Source organism: Eschrichtius robustus, chromosome 15 (genome assembly GCF_028021215.1).
Source record: "Eschrichtius robustus isolate mEscRob2 chromosome 15, mEscRob2.pri, whole genome shotgun sequence".
Taxonomy (NCBI): Eukaryota; Metazoa; Chordata; class Mammalia; order Artiodactyla; family Eschrichtiidae; genus Eschrichtius; species Eschrichtius robustus.
Genome location: NC_090838.1, coordinates 57,010,789 through 57,024,313, shown reverse-complemented (window position 1 = coordinate 57,024,313; position 13,525 = coordinate 57,010,789). Strand labels below are relative to the sequence as shown.

Below are 13,525 nucleotides of genomic sequence, written 5' to 3'. Positions count from 1 at the left end.
ACCAAACTAACGACACTACAAGGCCAAGTAGATTTCCACCGCCTTAGCCCTCCGGGAAACCGGCTGGTATCAAAGTCGTGGATCCCAAGTCCCCGCGCGGGTGGCAGCCTTCGCGCCCTCCGAGGAGAAAAGTAAAGTAAAATAAACCGCGCAGCCGGCAGGCCCTAGAGACAGAGGGGTTAATGAGCTAACGAGGCCCCGCGCTCGCACCACACCTGAAGCATCCAGTCCCGAAGCGCACGCTCCACCGGGGCTCAGACTGGCTGGGCCGCATTCGCAGACAGGTGGCGAGGCCGTCCTTTCCGGGCCCGGCCCCCGGGGACCGGCGAGCCGGCTCCAGTTGGGAGCACTGGCGCCCACCTGGCGGCCCTAGTGCCTCGTCCCTCCGTCCCCAACTCCCAGGACAGGGGACTCCACCCCGCGGCCCAGGCACAGTCCCGCGTGCGCCCCGCGCTCTGCGCGCTCCTCCCCAAAGGGAGCCCAGGCGCTCTCGCTCCTGGCTCCAGGGAAGCGGACAATTCCAAAGCACAAGCTTGGGGTTTGCTGCCCTACGACCAACGGAGACTTCGGTGAGCCCGAGGGGTCACGCGAGTGCGCCCACGCGCACAGGCCAACGGTGCCACGAGCTCAGCCAGAGCTGCGAAGCCCACTTGGAAGCGGCGGGCGCGGCACGCACACTGCTCATTTTGTAGGTGGGGAGGTGCATAAAGTGCGAATTTTTATCCAAGACCACTGCCTACCCATCTGCATATCTCAAATAAAGGTAACCGAGTAACAGTGTACCTAAGGAGTAGGGGGAGAACTGAATGATGTTTTATCAATTTTGTATCCCCCCCCCAAAACACCCCGAACTCTGGTCCTTTATCTTTGACTTTAATAAAATAATGATTCGATGAGAAAATGGGGTATAAATCTTCATTTTGGAAGCAATTAAAGTGTTGATTTCATTCATGCCCCTAAGCGATTCTTGTAATTTGCTCAGATAGCTTTATGTACCCAGCACTCCGGAGCTTTTAGAATCCCATTTTCTAGTTAGGCTTGTTGGATTACAATTTTTATTCAACAGCAGTTACCCGAGGGTTCCTCAGCGGAATCTGCATTTAACAGCTCCGGGGTGAGGGCTGGCGGCCTGAACCAGGCGGGAGGCCGGGCAGCTGGCGGGGCCGGGACCCGGAGCCGCCTTCAGGTTTCCCACCTCGGTGGGGACGCTCCAGGATCGCGCAGGCTGCCTGTTCCGAGTGTCGTCTACACTGCCGAAAGTTTGCAACTCGCCAAATAGTAGGAAGGACCCGGCGCGTTGGCGCTTTTAAAGCTCAGCTTTGCCTGCCTTCCACTCCTCGTGGGAAAAGGAGGAATTCAGCCTCTGCCGCGGGGTTACCCAGAGAAATCCAAGCTGGGAATTTATTTTAAGGGGTGATATGGAGAGAAGCAAACTTTAAGATGACACCAAGACCGAGGAGTCGGGCATTCCGGCAAGGAGTCTGCAAGGCGTCTGCAAGGCAGCCGCTGGCCAACCGTGATCATGGTAGAGCTTGCAAAGAAAACTCTGCATGACCGGCTGTCCTTTGGCCTAACAAAGGCAGGCTGCTCTCTCCCCCAAGACGGGGCTCACGTGCCAAGTCAGAAAGAGAAACAACCCTGGGCCTTCACTTATAGGTGGAGAGGCACAGGAGGCCCGCCACCCAAATCTTTAGACGCGGTGCCACAATTCACAACCGAGAGCTGTCCTGAGCCCTGTTTCCTCTCACCCACTCCTCACGTTTTCACTTTCAGTGCATTTTTGCAACTCCTCTGGACCAATCCAGAGATACAGCGACAGGAGCGGGGCGGGGGGAGAGAGAGACTGGGAGCAAACATCGGTGTTGGGGTGAGAGAGAGAAATCCCCCCCAGCAACTCCAAATAAAAGTCGTCCCCACTTAGCAAAGCAGCGGAAGAAGGGCCTGGAGGGAGGACGAGAGAGGAGGGGGCGAAGCAAGCAGAGGCCGGCAGTTCAGAGCAGGGCGGCGCGAGGTCCACCACCCGCCACACCGAGGGAGTCCCGGGGCGCCCCTGTCGCTGACACTTCCAAAAGCTGCCAACTCAGAGGGCCCAGAGCACGTACCAGCTGGAGGATGAGTGGAAAGGAGGAGGAGAAACGTCCATATTTATCTGTTTTTATAACCTCGGCCTGGTCTTATTTTTTCTATTAAGTACAATAAAATGGGCGAGCTTGCAGCAAGCACTGCACAAAGCAATGTTCAGTGAGGTCTAGAAGCGTTCGGCCGAGGAAAACTGACAAGACAGGCTAATGAACCGTATAGACAGGGAGAAAATAGCCAGCATTTGCTAGATTTCAAACCCTCCCTGTCTCTCTTAGACCACCTATCTTGGGTTTATTCCTAATAAAATAAGAAATAAGCAGACCCTACACTTTTCTTTTCTTCGAGATAGAAGGGGGAAAAAATGCTCCAGAACAAAGCCCTACAATCAGAGGCGGTCACTGGCAGTTAACACTCTCATTATTATAGAGGGTAAATAAAATAAAGACAAAAATTAAAAGCGACAAGAAACAGGTCAAGTTTGCAGGCAAAGCTTTTACAAGCTCATCTCTCCAGGTCGAATCCCAGAGCCAGCCTTAATGAAGCAATAATAGCCACATTATTCAAAAATTTTCATTTCGATGGAAATGTATCTAAAAGGGACTTAATCATATGCAAATAATAAAAGGAGGTGGTAGTGACCCAGCAAGCAATATGCATACAGATTTTTTTTTTTTTTCTCCCAGGGATGTTGAAATTGAAAAGCGCATACCTGGTCAGTTAGATTTGCTGATCTTGTTATATCTTCACTGTCTGATTTTGATCCTCCTTCTCTATCGTCTATCACCAAATCGATAGGCATTTTCCCTTTCAAACAGCTAATATACCGGTGGCAGAAATTGTCACATAATTCGTGTACCTACATTATGACAGAAATAAAAAAATGGAAATATAATCAGGAGTTCATAAATGACATTGACAAGTGCAATCCACCCCCCTTGTGAGATCCAAACTTCTAAATAGGGGAAACACAGGGCAATTGTCCTCCAGAGACCCTCAGACGCATCCAGAATTAGGAATAACTTTCTTTTCTTGCAAAATAGAGATATCGCAGAAAATTGACAGTGACAAGATGATTCACAGGCTACAACATATTCAACACCCGTGTTAAATTCATCGGCTCCCGGGGCTGTGGCCATTAGAGAGGTGACCTGCGTGGGTGACATTTAAGGTAAACTATTTAATTTCATCCAGTTACTTTATCAGAAATCCTTTTCCAACATGTCTAAGAAAAAATTTATATATATATATGTGTGTGTGTATATATATATATATATATATATATACACATATATATATATATCTCCAAAGGACCAATACTGTGTTGGTATAGGATATATGCCTGACAACCCAAGTCCCTGTAACATTTGTCATGAGGATTTCTATCTATAAGAAGCATATTTTATGATGCTTCCTTGAAAAAAAAAAAAGACTCATGATATGGGGGAAAAAACCCTACAGCCACAAAAAGTTATCGAATTGATTAAAAAAAAAAAAAAAAAAAAGGAAAAAGGATGCTTCAAAATATTTAGGCATAAGTGGAGTGGTCTCTTACAGGACCCAGGCATCACTGACATGCAAAAATTCACAAGAAACCCCAGTGTGCTTGCAATTTAATGTTAGTTTGAATTACAATGCATTAAGTTTTTATTGCTGAGATTTATGGAACAGCTAGCAAAATCACGTTATCCCACACCCTTTCTTGAGTGTGAAGGTGGGGTGTGTGCAGGATTCTCAGATTCAAGAAATTGACACAACTATCAACTCTGCTTTGTCTCTGCAAAACGGTTAAAGTGCCTCCCCCACCACTCCTCCAGACTCCCTGCCTCCTCCTCCTCCTCCCCCTCTGCCTCTCCCCTGTGTCTGACCTGCCGCTGCTCTCAGACTGTCTTCCAGAAACTCACTAAAACTAAACAAAACTTTTCCCCCCTCAGAGGTAGCAAAGAAGAGGAGGAGGAAGAAGAGAAGAGACCACAGAGGTATATAACCTGCAAGCAAACTCGCAACAGCATTCTAAACATCAAAGGGGATGCGTAGAATTGCAACTATTTATACAAAGCCAGCAAGGTATTAAGAATGAATACAAGGCTAGGGCGTTTGTGATCCCGGTTTTAGTGGCTAAAATTGTAATTAAACTGCAAAGAGAAATGGACGCTAAGATTGGCCTTGACACTAATTACCAGAAAGAAAGTCATTTATGCAAATGTCTCAGAAGCCTGAACTTCAGCCATTCTGAACCCTCCCCCTCTGTGTGTTTGGGCGTGAGGGGAAAGCAAAAGGAGAAAAAACTAGAGAAATTACCTTCTCTAATTCCAACAGATGAAACCTTAATACTTGTATGGCTTGAATCATCTGCAAAGATACAAAAAGAATGAGCGCCCCATTCCTAGTTTGCAGAAAATTGGCTGTTGCAGCTCTAACATCGCCAGCCTCCCCCCGCCCCCCAAACAGAGTTATTTTGATTTACGGCAATAACACTAAAACTTAACAGCAGCGAGTGGGTACCATCTAGAGGTTTATATTTCTTAAGGAGAAAAAAATAGCTAAAACAACAACCAAGCATCTAAGGGGGGATCATAAACCTTCTCCTCCCCCATGGCTCCCCCCGCCTTTCTCAGCCCCACTGCCCCTACCCCACCCCCAAAGGGCCGCATCCCTCGACTAGGTGTTTCCTTGCAAGGAATGCACGGAAAATATTCCCAACAGTCCCCAGACTGTGGCTTTTCACACTGCAAACTTTCTGCCACCTTCTGCACACCTTTCAGATAAACTGGTGGTTTGGGGCCTCTGGCCCGGTCGCTGCCCTCATGACGCGACTTTGAGGGCTGGGAAGTCCGCAAAGTTTAAGCACACACGCTGACAGGCCCGGAGATAAATCCCCGGGCTGATTAGAGCCGCGCTGCCCGGCTGTCATAAAAAACAAAGCTCGCGTTTCCCCGCGCCGGCTTGCCCGGCCCCTCTCGAGGTGAATTGATTTCCCCGGGACCTTGTCCCGGACCACTTGCGGGTGGATGGAAACCTTTGCAGCCCACTTGCAGATAGGGGAAGACCGGTCTAGAAACCTCAGGGCTCTCAAAAGTAAAGCTTGGGAGGAGGGGGGATTTTGTGGCGGGGGAGGGAAGGTGGGAGGAGGGGAGTAAGGGGTCCGCTCTTACCAAGTTATCCAGTTCTGGATTAGAAGAAAATAGAGGTTTTTCTGCGCGAATCTAAATACAAGTGAGAAGGGGTGGGGGAGAGAAAGAAACATTTGAAATCTGGTCGCCTTCCTAGTTTCTTGCCTCATTACACTGTCGGGGGCAGGATGTAACCTCCGGGAGAGGCTCTGTGACACCGAGTTCGTCCCGTGCAGAAACCCTTCAATGTGAGTCAAAGAATCCGAAAACAAGCCCAGAGCACAGGGTTACTTCTCCCAGCAACTGTGCTTCTAAGAGATCGCTGCCCAGCTCGCCAAGTCCAAGGCAGCTCCTGCGCGTGGGCTTTGGGGTTGCATTTTACAGACTGAGCTTTCTGCGTCGGGTTAGGTAGCGGGAGTGGGTAAGAACTGGGGTGATTTTCAGGCGTCCGCAAAGACACTCATTTAGGAGGAAAAGCTCAGAGAAGATGTAACAGGCCTGGCTTAGGGCGGACTGTTCGCTGGTTACTTTTGCAAATGTGCTGGGTGGGAGGGAGGGAGGTTCTTTCTTTTCTTTTCTTTCTTTCTTTTTCTTTTTCTTTTTTTTTCTTTTACTTTTGAAACATTGATTTTGCTGACCTGTTTGGCGAACACGGCTATATCTTCATTGAATGACTCTGACGAGCAGACGTCCCCGCCCGCCACCCCCGGCTCGCGGGGGGTACAAGTAGCTAATTCACATTTCTCAAAAATCAGTGCTAAGAGAGGGAAGAGGGGGTGTCTGCAAGAAAATACAACAGTCACAAACAACACAATGGTTAGTCCCGCGGCAGTGAAAAAAGGAGCCCAAGAAAAACAGCAGGACGAGCTCAAGGCGGGGACCCCCTCCCTGGTTTTGTCATCTACTTGTTCCCCTTCCCCCGCGCCCCCAGGTGACTGCTCACCTCCCCTTCCTCCTTGGGCCCCCGAAGTCGGAGGCCCTAAGCCATGGACCGTATCTGAGGACCGGTTCACCATATCTGGCCGGAGAAATTGGTAACATTTGCTAAGAATAAAACCCAAGCGGTTCCAGCAGCCATTTTGAATTAAGTTTCCCACCCCGACCGGCCCTCGTCCCTCCTCTGCACACCCAGGACCTGCAGGGGGGCGAAAGGCGCGGGGCGCAGGGGGTGGGAAAGCTCTTTCAAGTGGGTTCCTCCAAGGCCGTCTCGCGAAGCCCAAGGCTCTGGGGATCTTGGTGGCAGGCGCTCAGCTAACTTGGGGAAAGGACCTCTCTGGTTGTGGGACCGACTGTCAGAGGGCTGCATCTCCCGATCCCGACCCCACGGCTCTCGGAGAGCAGGAGGGCTCCTCCTCGGCTCCCTGCACACCTCCCTCCCTTCGCCGATGGTCCCCACCGCCCCCCAAAGAAAGTTCCTTCAAATGTTCCTGCGGTCAAGCCTTTCATTTTTGTTCCTGCGTAATGGCAAAGCAGCTAGTATTGCGAGGGGCCTAGATGTCGCTTATCCCAGCCCATCAAAAAAAAACAAACAAACAAAAAAGCCTCCTCTAATGCCCAAAGAGGTGTCTCAAGTCTTTTATTAGCTCTCACAGCCCAGCTGGGAATTTAACAGTTTGGGGTCCTTTTCAAAAAGCTTCCCCAAATGTTCTGTCCCGGAGCCTAAACGATTTGCAGTTAACAACACTGCGGAGAGGACGCTGGGATTTAAACAAGCCCTTCGCACAAGGGACCAGAAGATAAAGCAGAAAGGGTTTTCAGCCAGGGAGGGTCAGTGTTGCCTGATTTTTTTTTTTTCAAAAGAAGAAATAAATAAAAATAAAAAGTGGCTGCAAAGTAAAAAGAGGTCCCCCAATACATCAGCACACAGTAGGCACAAGTGACTTTCAGAGGGTTTTACTAGTCCAGGGTCTAACCCAAGGGCCCGGGAGAACACGGTGTGAACTGCAGCGGAAGACGACACCGGCCCGAGAGCACCCCGCATCTACTTCTAAATCCTGCAGGTTTCGCCTTTGAACACAAAGTCCTAAAATGGCTAGAAGTTTCTTAAGGTCTGTGACAATTCAGAGCGAGTTCCTCTCCTTGACTACAGTGGTCCAAGTCCCTAAATGCAAAGCATGTTCCCCCTTGCCTGACCTGCAACTGGCCTGCCTTGATTTTATTGTGCGGTGGCAGAGCCAGCATACGGCGGCTGAGTAAACTTAGCAAGTCAGAACAATCAGTGGCTTAAAAGATTTTCCTTTAAACTAAAAGTTTCGTTCCAACACAAAGGCGCCTACGTTTAGAAACCCCCAAACACTCTCCCTGCGAAGTCGAGTGAGTGAGGACTCCAACCCGCTGAGCTACCGAGCCGGGGTCTGGGGGGACGAGGGACATTTGGCAACTTCTGCACGGCGACCCCTCCGCGGGCATGGCCTCGGCGGAGCGGGGCGCTGGACTGGCGCGGAGCGTGTGCGGAGATGGGGGCGGGGGGGGCGTCTGGGATGGCAGGCCGCCTCCCCCAAATCTTCATGCAAAGCGAATGAAAAGTCACCAAATAATGTACCTCCAATCCAGAGGGCTCTGGCTTTCCTCTTACTGAGGGCAAAGGGAAATAGAGAAAGCATCGCCTCTCAACTGCTTAGCCTGCTGCCCGTCGTACCTACCCATAAATGGCATCTTTATCTCTCTTTAAAGCGTCATTGACGGAGGAACCCATGCTGGGAGCCATGGCGTTGGTGTGAGCTGTGTGCGGATACTGATGCGAGTGCAGAGGAGGCCCGTGGTTCAGGTGGTGGACGGGCTGCATGGACCTGGCCGCGTGCGGGTCCCCATACATCGTGGAGGGGATGCCTACTCCATCCATGCCCCCATAATGGGGTAGATCGTCGTACTGCATGACAAACAGGAGAGAAACAGGTTCAGAAGGCCAGGCAGGCAAATGGGGGAACGGCAGGGCACGGAGCTTATTATATAATGTCAGTCCAGCTGGATCCTTCAACCCCGAATTCGGTGGCCTTGCATCTCTGAAGTTGGGATTTCTCATTTAAAAAAATATTTTTAGAAGTAAAATTTCTAGGATTCTCGGTAAGACTCGGCTAGATTGAATGGTCTTGCCCTAACTTGTGTCCCTATCAACTAGCCAGAAATTCAGGATCCTTTGGCAAAAAAGGAAGGAAGAAAGAAGGAAGAAAGGGAGGCATTCTCCCGGAGGGCAGAAGGTAAAACGTGCACGTCTCTAGAGGAGGAAATTCAAAAATCACAATAATAAAACGTGCCAGGACAGTACAGCAAACCCGCCTAGTTTCACAGACCCTTCCCATCAGGGGGAATTAAAAAAAAAAAAAAAAGTTACGATGGGAACAGCTAAGCCAAGCACGTGAATTCAGACAGGCTTCTCATTTTATTTGCCTGCCAGCGTGGGGTTAGGCAGTCCTGCAAGACACTGCATTTCCTTTGCTCTCCAAGACAAACTCTGCTAAATCATACAAAACTAACTGGCTCCCTTATAAGTGAAACTCAGAGAAGGGTAGCTTCTCTTCAACATCGGGGCTGAATTTAGAATTGGGCAATATTCCCCTCAAGTTAAAGAAAATGTATAGTTGGAGCAGTTATTCTATTTTTTCTATTCTTATGAACTTTCCCCCTAGACTAGAAGTCTGTGAGCTAAATGTTAGTCATCAGGTTTAAAGCAAATTTAAAAGTAAATGCACATTCAACCCCCCCCCCCATCTTCCTTCTCCAGAAAAACTACTTTCATATTGTCATTATTTTTGTGTGCAAAATTTAGCTATTTAGGTTTTCCTCTTTGCTTCATTTCAGGCATGTTCTTTTCCCAAGATTTGGAGGCGCCGAGAGTGAAATGATTTTCAAAGAAAAGAGGAATTGCCACTTTCATCTCCTTCAAGCCAGAGGTGTGAAAAGAGTTTGGAAGAACGCTGACATTTGCCTGAACCAAAGGAGTAAAGAAAAAATGTGTCAGCCTAGTAACTTTCTTTTGCAAACAGGGCTTTGAGGGCCAGGGCACAAATTATGCAAGGAAGGCTTTTTGTAGACCCCCTTTCTTTTAAGAAACTACCTCTGTTGGGTTGTCATTGTCTCACTTTACTCTCACTACATTTCCATTCAAATAGGAATATTGGGGAAATTAGTATTGCATTTTTAAAGTGAGTAGTTGTGTGCTTAGTATCCAATTAGTGCAGGGCTCTTCTAAGAAAAACTTACAAAGTATTACCTTGCATAAAAAACCATGTACATTAAAATTACTTTTAAAAGATGAATGCTTTCCGACCCCCAAAACCGTTGTACTATGACAAAGTTATTTGCTTAAAAATGCTGAATACTTTCAGTGATATTAAAGATGAGCATAATCAATAACATATCAGAAGTTTCTAGCTGCTTATTTTAATTTAAAAATAGCTTTAAACTTCTGCTCCTTGAATGCTCACGCTATATAACATTAGGTATCTAGCTCTGTTTGTTTTTGTTTTTTAAACAGATGATTACCCGAGCTTGTATTTTTATTTATATAGCTGCTGGTTAGGAATCTATAGAAAACTTGATTACTTGAATTAACAATTACATGTTAATATACATAAGTCTACAAATGCATTGAATAAATCCTCTCGCTTTAGGCCACGGCTTTAGGAGCCTCATTCAAAAAGACAGAGAAAAAAGGAAACTTTTTAGCAGTGTCTTTCAGCCACGTTTCAATTTAATCTCACATTTGAGTTCCACAATTGTTTTTTAATACGTACCCTTTGCGCCATCGGCCTCCCTGGCTCCCTTCCTACTTCAACTTCTAATATATCCTCTTTAAGGCCAGTGTGAAAAGAAACAAATACGTAAACTCCCCCGGAAAAAAAAAATAAAAAGCACGATGAAAAATCCCTTAACGTCTCCAGCAACGTGAGCTACTGGTCCCAGATCTTCGGTCTATGGGACCTGAAGCAAAGCTCCCGAGTCACTGAGCATAAAAGCGCTCCGTTTCCAAGACAGCAGCGGGGGCAAAAAAAAGCAGATCTTCTCTCCCCAAAAAATCAGTTAAAAAAAAAAAAAAAGCGCCCCTCAGACCCAACTACCAAATCTCATGGCTTTCTGCCACTCCGGCTGTCAATCACAGGCGAGGTTGTCAACGTGGTGAATGAATGATCATCCGCTCAGTCTTCTTCTGGTCAGAACACCTCAAATGTTAATATTCAAATGCACAAAGCCCTAGCGCTCGCTTCCCTTGAATCAGTCCTAATTCCTAATCAGTTTCTCTCTTCTCTCGCTCGCTCTCTTTCTCTCTCTCTCCCTCTCTCTCTCTCTCTCTCTCTCTCTCCCTCTTTGCAACTGCTGCACTGGAGGGAGATTAGAGGAGGAGGGTTAAAAAAAAATGTCTGTCTGAGTTTGTCTTAAAGGAGCCACGATCGATGCTGCCCGCTTGCAGTCCCCGTGCGTGTGTAAAGTGTGTGTTGCACAGGCGGAGAGGTGGATTCCGACCAGAATGCTAGAACCCGGAAGTAGTGGTGGCCATAACAGGTCGCGTCTTACACAATGCATTGGGCTGCAGCAAGTAGGCTCCTCGGCAGGGGTGGGTGCGCGAAGCGAGCTCTGGCCGCACTGGAGAGGCAGAGAGGCGCTCCATTAAATCGCACGCCCAGGCACAAACACCCACACACCCAGGGCACACGCGCACAAGCGCGGGTAGTAGCCCCCGGCCGCCGGCTTTATTTTCCGTATTCTTTTCTCTCCCTCCCCCTCCAGACTCTCCCTCCAAAGCTCTCTTGAAATAGATTGGGAATAAAAGCGGGGCAGGCAGCAGCGGGAGTTATTTTGCACAGGGCTCCGTGGATTGACTTCCTGACTTTCCTCGAAATTATTGGGGTCTGCCAGTATTTTTCGGGGCGGAGGGGGGCTGGTGCAGAAAGTAGTGGATTCTTAGAACCAAACACACCGCGTAGAAAAGTCAAACCAGGAGCGAAGAGGAGGAGGAGCAGGAGCAGGGCTGGGAAAGGCTGTGCTAAGAAGTCCCGAGAACGTGGGGTGGAGATGGCTGGGGCTTTCTGCAGATCCACCTTAGAGTTTTTTTGTTTTTTTTTTTTGCTGTCAGAGGTGGACACCCGGCCCAAGGAAAGGAAATGCTTGCGTTTTCTCACTTTGGGGATCTGGACGCCCCCACCTCCTAGTCCCGGAGGCCTCCAGCCCCAGCCCCGGCGTCCTGCGCAAAGTGAGAGAGGAAGGGAGGGAACAATGAGCCCAGAGCCGGGAATGTGCCCCCAGCGCCTGTTTACAAACACGAAGCTATTTATGATCGCCGGAAAGCGAAACCCGACGCGGGCTCTGGGCAGCCAGACCTCGCGGGTGGAGCCCGGGCCAGGGAGCCGCGGGGAGGGAGGCTCTTTCTCCGACCCGCTCCGGGCGAGGCGGCCGTGCGCCCAGGGCGCGGCGCAGCGGGGTCGGCGCGCTCGGCTGGGGCTGCAGCCGCGCTGCCTTTGTCTTCGAGGCGCCGAGGGGCTCCGGCCTCGGCCACGCTCTTTCCCCGGCGACGCCCCGCGCTCTCCTCCCCATACCCTTCTTCCCCCCACTCCTCTTTCCGATCCCCAGTCCGGCTCAGGGAAAACTCCCAGTGCCAAAGAAAAAGAAATTCACTTCGGGGGCTGAGATTTCAGACAAAAAGCTGCCCCTACCCACAACTCGGAGGCCCCAACCAGCCACTAATTTGAACTTTCTCCCTTTAAATACCTATTTTCCGGTTTAAACAAACAAAAAAATCCTTTTCTTTATTCTCCCGCTCTAAACCTGCCCTTTATTATTATATTATTATATTTATTATTTTCGTTTTTATTTTTCTGCCCGCCCGGCTCTGATCTGTCGAGATGGCTCAGCCGCAGCAGCTCGACCAGCGGGCTGGAAACCTCACATCCCGGAGCAGGGCTCGCAGCTCGCTCGGCTCGGAGCACGATTTTTTTTTTCCTCCCTCCAGCTGAAACCTCGCAGAAAACTCCCCCTGCGGTCGAGTGGAAAATGAGCTCACCCAAATCTCGGTAGGCAGCCGGGGAGGAGGGCTCGGCCAATCAGGAGACGCTCCCGCCAAGGCAGCAGCTTATTGGCTGCGGGGAAAATCAATTATCAAATAATCGATCAGCAGGGAGCTTCGATCTGCCGGGAAGGCAAACTGCCAGTCCGGATTCCCGCCCTGATGGTGGCCAAAAGGCTGACTACCCCAAAGCAGTCGGCCTCTAGCTCCCATCGCCCCTACCCTCATCCCCCCCCCGCCAGCTGCGGACCAACCCAAAGAGGGGGAGGTGAAGGAAGGGGGAAGAGTTTTGAGAAAGATTTGGGGCTCGTATCCGCATAGACTGTTTGGAAAAGATTAGGAGCTCTCAAATGTATTGAAGCCAACTCTTAATGCGCAAACTAAAAGAGAATTCGCATCGGTCCGAGAGACAGGACTGAAGTTTCTGTTTAAGTGGGCTTTCGAGGAGCAGGGGACACACAGGGCGAGCATCAGAACGTAGATCTGGAATCAGATTCCACCGAGCGCACGTACCTCCCTAAGCGTCATGTAATGCTTCTTTTAATACTTACCACGAGCCAACGCCCAGTTCCCCCCAATAGTGGAGTTTTCATAAAGCCGAGCATCAGAGCCTTCCCAGACTCCCGCACATCTCCCCCGCCCCGACGCCGTACTCGCCCCATGTGTTCCCGAAGGGCTGACACGTTCACCCAACGCCTTCGGATGCGTTTTTCCTTGAAAGCGCTCCGACTGTTAAAAAAACTCATCCTAGGATCCCCCATCATTTGCATCTCTGTCTTCTCTCTTCCTTTCTCCCCCCACACCCCAAGTTTTAAGATCTTTTACTTTTCACCATCGCAAAATGTAGAGTTTTCTGGTACAAAAGCCTCGACACATCACGCGGGAGGTTAAGGCAGGCCTGTGTGTCAGAGCCGAGAGGATCCAGGTGAATTACCAGCGCCTTTGTGCCATTGCCTGGCAACCCCGAACCCCCACCCCCCGGCCCTTCCCCAACGTGAACTTGGAAACAGAACTCAGGCCAGGATGGGACCTCCTGGTCTCAAGAAGGCCATTTCTCTGTTTAATTCCTGGGAAGCTGCGCAGGCTGGGCCAGCCAACGCAATCCTTTTCCGATTACAGAGAAGACCAAACTGGGCCGGCCGCCTGCAAGCTCTTCCTGGAACCCCAGCCGGCAGCGGCCAACACCTGAGCGCCTTCCGACGGCTGCTCGCTGGGGTGTGAGCTCTTTCTCTCCAGCAGGCCCTCCCGATATCAGCGCGGCTGGCGGTAGTGGGGCACGAAGTGGGGGGGGGGAGGGGAGCGTCAAGCCAAACACCGACATGGGCACAGCTACGTT

At 49.9% G+C, this 13,525-nt stretch overlaps 1 protein-coding gene across 2 annotated transcripts in view; it reads right to left on the bottom strand.

Annotated features, from left to right (window-relative positions):
* The window catches only part of MEIS1 (Meis homeobox 1), a 137,456-nt gene extending 126,814 nt beyond the window's left edge, over positions 1-10,642 (bottom strand). For both annotated transcript variants that reach the window (XM_068564564.1, XM_068564565.1), the window contains exons 1-6: positions 9,926-10,642; positions 7,835-8,061; positions 5,831-5,972; positions 5,235-5,285; positions 4,381-4,431; positions 2,792-2,938 (exon numbers count right to left, since the gene is read on the bottom strand). In XM_068564564.1, coding sequence (XP_068420665.1) covers positions 2,792-2,938; positions 4,381-4,431; positions 5,235-5,285; positions 5,831-5,972; positions 7,835-8,061; positions 9,926-9,937 — 630 coding nt within the window. In that variant the 5' untranslated portion in view covers positions 9,938-10,642. The remainder of the gene's footprint in view (positions 1-2,791; positions 2,939-4,380; positions 4,432-5,234; positions 5,286-5,830; positions 5,973-7,834; positions 8,062-9,925) is intronic.
* Positions 10,643-13,525: the final 2,883 nt, after the last annotated feature.